Here is a 10,405-nt window from a genome sequence, read left to right on the forward strand (position 1 = left end):
TGCAAGGAGGGCATCAAGATAGTAAATCTATAGTAGCTCTGGGACCCCTCCTATTGGACACCCACTAAGTCAGGGATCCTAACCAAGGTCCAAGAACGGTCAATTCCATAGTCTTGGGGTGGCTATCGTATGTTTCTCCTCACATCGGGGTATCTCAGTCTTAAGTGTAAGGGCTAGCAGTAATTTGGAGGTGGGGTTTCCATGCTGGGCCCTTCTGATGTGGCCTAGGTGCGATGCCATGTCCCCTATAAGGTTGATGTCTAAAGTCATTGCAGTGATTAGTCCACGGAGCACTTCACTGAAGGTTGGCTAGAAACTAACTAGAAAGTGTCTACCCAGGAATCTAGAACAAGGTTTATTTTCCCATTGAGTTCTCTATGAAAGCTGCTAATAACCTCATCTTTCTCAAACATATGGACTAGGGACTGGTGGGCTTGAACCACTGATCTTGTGGTTAGTAATCCAAACTATGAGACATCCTCTGACCCAAGTAATAATAGCAAAATTCAGTAAGACATAGAACAACAAATGCTGGCAAGGGTGTGGAGAGACCAAAAGTCTCCCATACTGCTGAGAGGACTATAATATGGTAAAACCGCTGTGCACTGGTGTGGCACTTCCTTTAAAGGTTGGCGCTTCACTTTAATGGTGTGGCACTGTATTTAAATGGTGTGGCACTTCCTTTAAATACAATTTGATCTAGCAATTCCACAATTAGATGTATATCCTAAAGAAATGAGCCAGGACACAAACAGATACACGTACATCCATGTTCACTACAGCATTATCTAAATAGCAAAGAGATGGGGACAACCCAAATGCCCATCAACGAACCAGTGGAGAAACAGAAGTACATACACCCCGTGGAATACTATGCGATGCTCAAGAATCTGTGAAGCGCCTCAAAATAATGGATGAATCCAGAGGACATTCTACCGAGTGAAAAACACCCAAAATGCAAAAGGACAAATATTGCATATCCCACGATTGTAAAAAGTCCAGGGAATGTTGACAAGGACACCAAGAGTCCACCTTCACAGGAAACGTATTTTGAGATAAGGCTATCCATTCCTGTTGGTGCCCACAGCGGATGTAGGGTGACACTATCCCCAGACTTCTTGTCAAACTCAGCTGCTTATTACTTGTACATCATGTAGTTATCTTTCACCAATAATTTGGGATAAAGCCAGTGAATAAACCAAGGCAGGGACAAAGATAAAAGCAAGATATGGTTGTGATATCAGGGCATCTTGCCCACGTGACTGGCTTTGGTGTAGTTCTGTTGGGTCTTGTGGAGTTGGCTCTGACTTACAGCGATCCCGTGTACAACAGAACAAAACACTTTCCAGTTTTACAACATCCTCACAACTGCTGTACTTGAGACAATGCTTGCAGCCAATGCATCAAACCATCTCATTGAGGGTCTTCTTTCTTGCTGACCCTCCACTTTACCATGATATCCTTTTCCAGGGGCTAGTCTCCCCTAATAAAATTCTTGTGCTATCAAGTCAATGTTGATTCAAAGCGACCTTCTGTGGGTTTCCAAGACTGTAACTATTAATGAGAGTAGAAAGCCCAGTCTTTCTCCCAAGCTGCTGCTGCTGGTTTCGAACTGCCAACCATGCCGATTGCAGACCAATGTGTAACCACGACACCACCAGGGCTCCCGTGGTCTCTCCTAATAACATGTCCAAAATACGTGAGCTCCAGTCTCATCATCTTGCTTGTAAGGAACATTCTGGCTGTGCCTTCTCTAAGGCAGATTTACTTGTTCTGGCAGGCCATGGTACTTTCGATATTCTTTGCCACTACCGTAATTCAAATGTATCAATTCTTTTGCTCTTAGGGCAAACAGACATTGTCCTCAGTGCCTCAGACTTTGTTCATTCAGGCATGCACCATTTTCCTCGTTATAATCTGACAATAAAATGAGGAGGCTGAGAAGGGGAGTCCTATTTTCTCCTCACTTGACAACAGAGCAGGGGCCCTGGCAGTCTGTCCAGCCCTCAGTAAGCAGACAGGACTACCTAAACATGGAATGTCCTAAGAAGGCCTGAGGCCTTGCCTACAGCTCTGGCACCTGCAGTCCAGACGTGACGCTGCACTGGGGAAGCACAGGCATCAGGGTCCTGGAGATGGGAGCTGTGGGCCCCAGGGGTTGGAGGCTACTGAATGGCCCTACCTGGTGGGAATATTCACAGGATAGTTAAGACATCGGAGGTGAGATGGTGACAGACATTCAGGCAGAAACAGGAAAAGGAAGTTAAGAGCTGAAATACACCCACCCACTGCCTGTGGAACTTTATCACCACGAGCTCCGTGTCTGGAACCCCCGCCCCCAACACTTACCATGAAGCCCATCGGTATAAATAACTCAACACAGCCCGAATTAATCAGCCATCTACTCTATTTTTAATGGCTTCCATGAAGACTTCCACAGCTTACAACTTTAATAAAAAGAACGCACCTAGCATAGTACCTGGCACATTGCAAAATCTGTTGGTGTTTGCGGGCTGAATCGTGATAGGAATTCGTTTCCAGGAGCCCACATAACTAAGGTCTGTTACCGTGGAATACATCCTTCTTTCCCGCCCCAGTGGGAGGGAGTAGGCGTCCCGCCCAGGCTTCAGCCGGTGCAGGTGCGATTACAATTGAATCCGGAAGGGAGCGGAACCGCCTCACGCCAAAGGAAGGGCCCCGGGGAGGAGCACTCACAGCCCAGGCACTGGGTGCAGGTCAGGCCCCGGATAAAGACAGAGGGCCTTCTTCCAGGCAGGGCCCAGGGGGCCTAGGAAGGTGGGCGCGTACGCTCCCCGCCAGCCTGGGGTCGCGGGACTTCGCCCCGGAGCTCTGCCAGCGGCAGTACAACGGCACCGGTGCCTGGCTGTCAGGTTCCTGAGAACGTAGTGCGCGTTCACGCCAGAGCCAGCTGCCTCCGCCGGCCCCGAAAACTGAGCGGCTCTCGCTCCAGCTCGGCCCCGCCCCTTACGTTACCCGACGCGGGCGTCCGCGCAAGGCATCCTGGGAGGTGCGCTGGCCGCCTGGGGATGGCTTGCTGCCCGCGGCGCCACCGTGCGGTTCCTCGGGTCGAGACGCCCGCGAGAATCTCTCCTCACGCCGACCAGAAAGGATGGCACCGAGAGCGAGTCTTCAACTCCCGACGTTTACCAAGACCGCTCTCTGGTTGCGGCGTGGTTACGTGTGGGGCTGCTGCCTGCAAGCTCGGCAGCTCCAAACGGCCAGCCGCCGCCGCGCCGGAGGAAGACGAGGGTTTCTAGTCCAGCAGTCTCAGCAACCCACACGGACAGTTCTACCCTGTTCAGTAAACCTGAAGCCCCCGTGGTTTCCAGCCTCACTTGAAAACCTAACATTGGCGTGGGCAATCAGTCCTGCCCTTTGGGAATCGGCCAGGGCTAAGATGGAAGGTCCCAAGGGGCAAGGGCTTACAGGCAGCTTTCTACGCAGACTCCTGCTAGCATGGAGCAAGCACCAGGTTCTCCAGCTGCGTCAAACAAGGCAGTCATTGAAGTTCACCTGCAGGGTGTCGTCTTACAAGAATCTCGACTCACCTGGGAAGCGTGTGAAATGCAGGTCCCTAAGGCCTAGCCCAAACCTGGATCTTTCACTGAGGGTGAGAGCTGGGAACAAGCATTTTCAACATTTCCAGGACTAGGCCAGAAGGCAACACCAGGCCGTTTGCAAATTACCACACAAGACAGATCGCTTCAGTGGGCCCTTAGCTCTGCATTGTTTCAACAAACCAGAGTACAAAAACCAGAATCAAGGCACAGAGAAGATTGTGGACAGTCCTGTTGTGGGAGCAGCAGCAGCTGAAACTAACCCTCAGCAGATTCGTTTCTTGTCCCAATCTTCTGTCAACTCTTCATATCCCAAGCAGAGATATAAGGCATTTGAGGTTGGGTTGGCCAGCATCAGTTTACCTTTCAGACAACCCTGCAGCACACACATCTGGCTTCCTAAGAAAATGATTTGCATTGTCTGATAGGGAAAGGGCCAAGTTCTTAACAGGAACCCCAGGTGTATCTATTAGTCTGTCCCACCCAAACCACACTTTCCTACTGATGCTCTGGGTGAGAAAGACATTATCTGACTTAGGACACCTCAGCTGGGTTACAAGGCTGACAACTTGACAGTGACTAATTAATAGCCACTGTTACCACCCGGGTTTACCTAGAAATACCTTTCCTATAATATCTGACCCTCTTTATTCCGAATTCGTTTGGAAAAGCAGTGACAGTCACTTTTCTGCAGTCTTTTCCCTTCCCCTCTCAAAGGTGGTGACCAATTTCCTTGAGACAGCCAAGTAAGCCAGCTTTGCTGAAAGCCTGGACAGGGGCCTGGTTCTCCTCTTCAGTCCCCTCTCCTCCGTTCCCCCAGCACAAGGCTACTCATGTACAATCCTACTCATACTAATACCTGAGCCCGGAACAGATGACCAAAGACACCAATTTCCCTCACTTTAATGCCAAATCTCTGCCCCAGAAATACTCCCCAACTTGTAGAACCTGCAGTATAACCGTCATTCATCGTTATCCTAGGAACATAAACCTCTGACCTTCCCTGAGAAAGGAGTATTCCTGGTCAGCAAACCCCACCAAGTGTAGAAAGGGCTCTGTTTCCTCCTTCAGTGTGGGGAAATCAGACAAGAATGGAAAGGGCTGTTTCCTCCTTCCATGTGGGGAAAGCAGATTTCCCTCCTATGGACTTGGTTTCTGCAACAGCCCCTCTTCCTTCCTTCCCTGCCCAGCCCTGTGCAACAGAAAACCCGGCGGACACTAGACAAGACACCCCTCAGTGAGCTGTGCACTCGTCCCGGCCCATTCCTCATACCCTAGAAACCAGGGTGCTTCTCCTGTCACTCCCAATCTGTCGGAGGCCTGATGGTGAGGGGTGCAGCGTTCTTCCGACCAGCCCGGATGCCCGGGTAGAAGAGGGGCCACAGTTTCTCAGTAAACCTGTCAGTGAAGGTGTAGATATGCGAGCGGTCTGTGACGTTGTAAAAGGACAGCGTGCCAGCCTCATAGTCTAGGAATATGCCCACCTGCTTAGGTTTCACCTTGATGTGCAAGGGCGTAAAAGGTGTGGTGGTGGCCACGTATTTGTCCCCGTTCCACAGGCGCACCCTCCAGTAGCCAGTCTCAGGAAGCGGAGTCAGCTCCCCCTTTCGGCTCACAGAGTCCTGACACACACCCACTGCCCAGTGGGTCTTGTCGCCCACCTCCACCTCCCAATAGTGTCGGCCTGAAGTGAAACCCTCCGTGGCCAGGACGCAAGGGTAGAAGGTGAAGCGCCGTGGTGTGTCAGGGAGATCCCGCAATCTCGTCTCCACAAATTTGACACTCTTCCGATCTTCTGACAGGACTAGGTTAGGATGCGCAGTCTCCGGGTCCAGGGTCACGTCCGCTGGCGGGAGAAGCCAGAGTGGGGAGCTAGATGAGGAGAGGAATAGCTAATTGCCCTGCCTCCTTCTTCCAGCCCACCTTCACAGAACCTGTTCTCTTAAGAGGGCCCAGAATATCCCAGGTGGGTTAACCTCCTCAATCCAGGCTATCTCCTAACACAGCAGCAGGATTCAGGGCTTCACTTTTGACCTTGACCCTAATGTCCTGCTGCCTCTGTAAGGGCAGGCGGGTCAGGTTCTGGCCTCCTTCTCTCAACAAACCCTCTGACACCATCTGCCTCACTGTGCAGGGAAGGGCCAGAACGGAGTTTTCACAGCAAGACAGAGAGCCACGGGGTCTGCTTTCCAGGCACAGACTGGCCTTGACTCTGTTCCCTGTACACACAACACTGCCCCTGCACTCTGGTGGAGTTACATGCTAAAGCCCATGGTCACTCAACCTGCTCTACTTGACCAACGGGGCAAATGACTCGGCTCTCTGGGTGGCCGGGTAGGAAAATATGTGAATGAGAGGTGACGCCTCCCTTATTTCTGAGACTCCACAGAGGGTGACAATGAAAGCTGGGTAAGGACGGGGTTGGGAGAGGAGATGGAAAGGGACAGGGAAACTGAAGCCCAGCTGAGATAGGGCCTAGGGTCCCCCCTGCCCCCTACTAGTTTTCTTTGGGGAGCAACTCACCAATGAGCTGTTTAAGGATCTTCCTCAGGGCAAAGTACTGCCGAGGGAAATTGCTAAAGTTCTTCTCCAACTGTATGGATACGGAAGTCACCACCATGGTCTTCGCTTTCTCACATCTGGGAGGGGGAAGCACAGAGGGTAGGGTCAGGGGATAGCTCCAGCCAAGGAAGTATTTGGTGTGGTCTTTAGGCAGCAACTAAAATCCCCACCTTCTCCCTATGCCCTGAATAAAAGCACTTGCCTATTGCTTTGTTTTACCAACACATGGTCCCCTGGAAAGAGCCTTACTGAGTCTCCGGATTCTCTGGGGGTGGTTTCCTATTTCATGCGTCATGTTGAACATCCTTCACCACCTTACAGTTTGAACACAGTGACACCCCATAGGACACAAAAGAGTCTGCCTCCACACGCTCCACATTCCTTTCCAAGGAAGGCCCAGTGATTCACCCTCTCACTGGCTTCATGGGCTAAAGATCCCACATCCACAACCCATTCAGATACTATGGGTTTCCCCCCTCCCGACCCTACTGCCGAGACCTAACCCACTCCAAGAAATAGAGGGAATCACTTACTTTTCGAGGGTACTTTTGACATCCTAGAGGGAAGGAGAAAAAAAAAGCAATATTGGTCCTGGCATTCAAGGACCTTAAAGGCAAAAATCCAACCCTCGCCCATTAAAGTTCTCAATGTGGTATAGGCATAGGGCATCAAGTAGCTTGTGAAGGATAAACTAATGTGGAATTTGAATACAAAACTAATGATCTGAAGTATCAACAAAGCCCTATCTCATTTATAATAAAAGACGGTTAAGGATAGAAAAGGTGTAGAACAAATGAAGGGTCATGATCCAAAGGGAAGAGCACCACAGGGACCCCACCTACTCCCCAATTTCAACGTTGATCATCATGAAACTTGGCAAGTGATGGCACATTCAAATGGGTGTGTTGTGTGTGTGTGTGTTATCTTGGCTGACAATGAAATCTCGAGGCAAGGGACAGGGTTGTGTGCCTGCCCTGTTTTCTGTACCCAAGTACCAACTATGTATCCAGTACCGTCTCTGTGGAGATCAGCTGATAGTTCCAACTGGTGGCATGGTGTGAGTTAAGAGTTTCCTACTGCGGCTTTATATCTCCCCCCTGATATTGGTACATAAACACATTGTTAATGGTGTGCTGACCCGCTGTGAGGACACTTGGGGTCCAGAACACAAAGAAGACAACTTTCTGGCCCCGATAAGATAACCCAGTTTAATGCGCAAAGCAAAGCACACATACATGAAAAAAAAACACAAGAATACATACCAAGCAATATATAACATGCACAAAGTGTACAATAAAGCCTCACTGATTCTAATGCTGGTACTCTCACCCCTAAAATAAATGTTTCCTAGAGCATGCTAACACTGCTCATGTGCTTCAGAAAACAAATTATTTTCAACTATGTTAGAGGCACCATTTGCACATCAGAAGTAATCTATTATTACACATAATTTCATGTATCCTTTAGATGTAGCTTCTCCTAATCAAGTTCCAGACTTAGAAGTATGGTAATTCTAGTTACTAAAATTTTAATGCATAGTTTCTCAGTAATTCAGAATAGACTTCCCTCCTTTTAAAAGAGTGAGTTTTTCTTTGGTACAAATTAAGCACAAAATTGCTGGTAAGATGTAAGAACTGAGAAAGGATTAGAAAGGGACAAGCGCAGTCAGAGAAGCCTTTCAGGAGGAAAGGATCCTTTGAGCATGTCAAGAAGAAGGGATGGGTTTAGAGGAGCAGAGTGGAAGGGTGAGCAACCCTGGCGGTGAGAAAGGCCTGGGCAAAGCTATACTGTTTTTGCTGGACCCAAGGAGCTATGCAGGGGCAAAGGTCGAACCTTAAGCATCTCGAAGCCCGACTGCAAGCACTTTCCCTCCACCTCAGCAGCTAAATGGGCCAGGTTCCGGCGCTTGTCCCCGAGCTGAGCAGCGTTTTCTCTGAGTCGCTGCAGAACATCCTGTTCTTCTTCCTCCAGTCGTGAGAGCAGCGCCTGCTGCTCTTCATTCAGGCGTCGGTGGAGCTCTTCAAAGTCCTTTAAGATCTGCTGCCGGCGACTCTCCACCAGTTTCTGAGAACAGAGAGAGGACAATGAACCAGGTCAGTGAAGTGTGAGGGAGGGTCGCCCTGTCCCCCCGACCCCCACCCCCACACACACATTATGACTCAATTAATGGACTTCCAAAGTCATTGGAAACAGTTCCTTTTTCTTGGAATTTCCGTCGGTGAAGAATGGCTCCATCCCCACTGGGGACTTAATATCGTGACCACCGTGAATGAGGTGATGAAAACAGAGTTCACTGATTATTTTTAAATTATTTTCTTTTTTAAATGAACTTCTTACAAAGTTTTATTTTTGTTCGAATAAAATGCCTGCAAGACACTAGAACTCAATCACATGACAGCATGCAGTGCTCAGATACTGCCGATGGCTGTCTCTGCTACTGCCTCACTCTACAGTTTCCACGAATACAATCTTACCAAGGACACAAAAGTACAAATATGGATGTTATCAGGTAAGACTGTCATTTTCTATCTACCTATCCTAAGACATCTGTCCAATTACAAACCACAGGATCAACTGGAAAAAAATCAGTGAAAGTTTAATAGTGGGGCATCAGGCTTTCTTTCTGGACTGCCTGGGTTCAGTGGGCACGTGCCCGATTTGAGCACGGCCGGCAATGTGTTTCTGCTTCAAGCGTTCTCACAGAAAAGCACTTGGGCTTCAGATGGGGAGCCAGTTGTTCACGCCTCTCACAGAATCCCTCGTTTCTTTTGAAAGTTCTGTTATGAGCAAATGATCACGTTTTTAATATGGAACCATCATGGGATATCCATCCTCCTTCCCCGCTTGTTAAAAAATTTCTATTTGGGGTTTAAGCTGCTGTTGTGTTTTTTTAACAAATCAAATTATATTTAAGAAACATATCATTGGTGGTCTGGTTTTTCTGTAGGCATCACACATTTTTTTGAATGTTATTTTCCTCCGGTAGAAAGGCACTCACCTGTCATATAAGGCCATTTTAATGAAGGGGGTGTCAGAGCAGTGTAGTGAGTGGGGCAGCAGGCGTGTTAACGTTACCTTTTCTTGTTTTGTTTTGTTTTATTTTCTGCTTTACACTTTAATTAACTGGTTTTGGATTATACACAAGCAAGGTCGCTACATTTTTGGAGTAAACAACAGTAAGAAAGAAAGAAAGGAATACAAAGTCATTTATTTATAGTGGCTTGATTGTTAAATTCTGCATACTTTGACATAACATACCTAGTAGAAGCTGTTTCTTATTTATGACAATTTTGATATAATTTTCTTGAAATCCAAAGGTTTCAGCTATTTTGGACCTCAGGTCCCGGCCAGTGATGTGCAATCGGGTCTCCAACAAGTTTTTCCTGTCTTTTCTTAGTCTTAGAGGTAAAAATCCCTCAATTGTAGCAATTCCTGTTGTTTTAAAATTTTCATTTCCTGTCCCATGTTCAATGGCTTTGCACCATGTTTCTTCTATTATTTTTTGCACCTCATTTTCACAACATTCTAGCTTATCAGAGTATTTCTTAGCAAGGTCCTTAACGCCTCACTAACTGCTTTATTTTCATCTGTATATGGAGGTTTCCAAAGTTGAATTTTATCTTCCCTTTAAAACTGGGTTAATTTTGCTTGAAGATATTTCTTTTGTGCCATACTGCACCACCGCCGCCGGCCCAGCTGCCCGACCAGCCGCGTGCTCCCCTAACATTACCTTTTCACTGATGCTCTGAATGAATGAAACTCACAGTAGGAATTTTTCCTTGTTTTTAACAATGAAAGAATACCCATTTTTATAGCCCTGAAAGCACTAGTGAACAAAAGGAATTCAGAGTGGAATTAGTTCCAGTAAGTTTTTTATGTTTTAGGTGCTTAATGTACAAGAGCATAGATTTTCCAATTTTAATCATGCCCTCATATTTTATACTCCCAAGTGTAAAATTAAAGTCACCCTGTGACTTTACAACCCCTTAGCATGTAAGGAAAGTTGCCTAGAAATACTACACTGAAATTTAAACAACAGACAAATTCACTGAATATATTAGCTTCTATACTTAGGAAATTAAAAATATATATATTTCTAAGCTCTTGCAAATCTACAGTGTTCACGATCAAAATTTCTTGTGATTTTTGCCGGCTGGTTCCTAAACTCAGTCTCTGATCAGTCTGTTTATTTTATTTATTTATTTTTATCATTTTATTAGGGGCTCATACAACTCTTATCACAATCCATACATACATCAATTGTG

At 47.3% G+C, this 10,405-nt stretch overlaps 1 protein-coding gene across 2 annotated transcripts in view; it reads right to left on the reverse strand.

The window, feature by feature from the left end:
• Positions 1 to 4,465: 4,465 nt before the first annotated feature.
• Positions 4,466 to 10,405, reverse strand: part of LOC101638355 (E3 ubiquitin-protein ligase TRIM39-like) — a 12,391-nt gene continuing 6,451 nt past the window's right edge. For both annotated transcript variants that reach the window (XM_045298719.1, XM_004717294.2), the window contains exons 4-7: positions 7,974 to 8,204; positions 6,674 to 6,696; positions 6,102 to 6,217; positions 4,466 to 5,424 (exon numbers count right to left, since the gene is read on the reverse strand). In XM_045298719.1, coding sequence (XP_045154654.1) covers positions 4,877 to 5,424; positions 6,102 to 6,217; positions 6,674 to 6,696; positions 7,974 to 8,204 — 918 coding nt within the window. In that variant the 3' untranslated portion in view covers positions 4,466 to 4,876. The remainder of the gene's footprint in view (positions 5,425 to 6,101; positions 6,218 to 6,673; positions 6,697 to 7,973; positions 8,205 to 10,405) is intronic.

Source organism: Echinops telfairi, unplaced genomic scaffold, assembly GCF_000313985.2.
Source record: "Echinops telfairi isolate 266 unplaced genomic scaffold, ASM31398v2 ScPeMD7_7453;HRSCAF=8491, whole genome shotgun sequence".
NCBI lineage: Eukaryota > Metazoa > Chordata > Mammalia > Afrosoricida > Tenrecidae > Echinops > Echinops telfairi.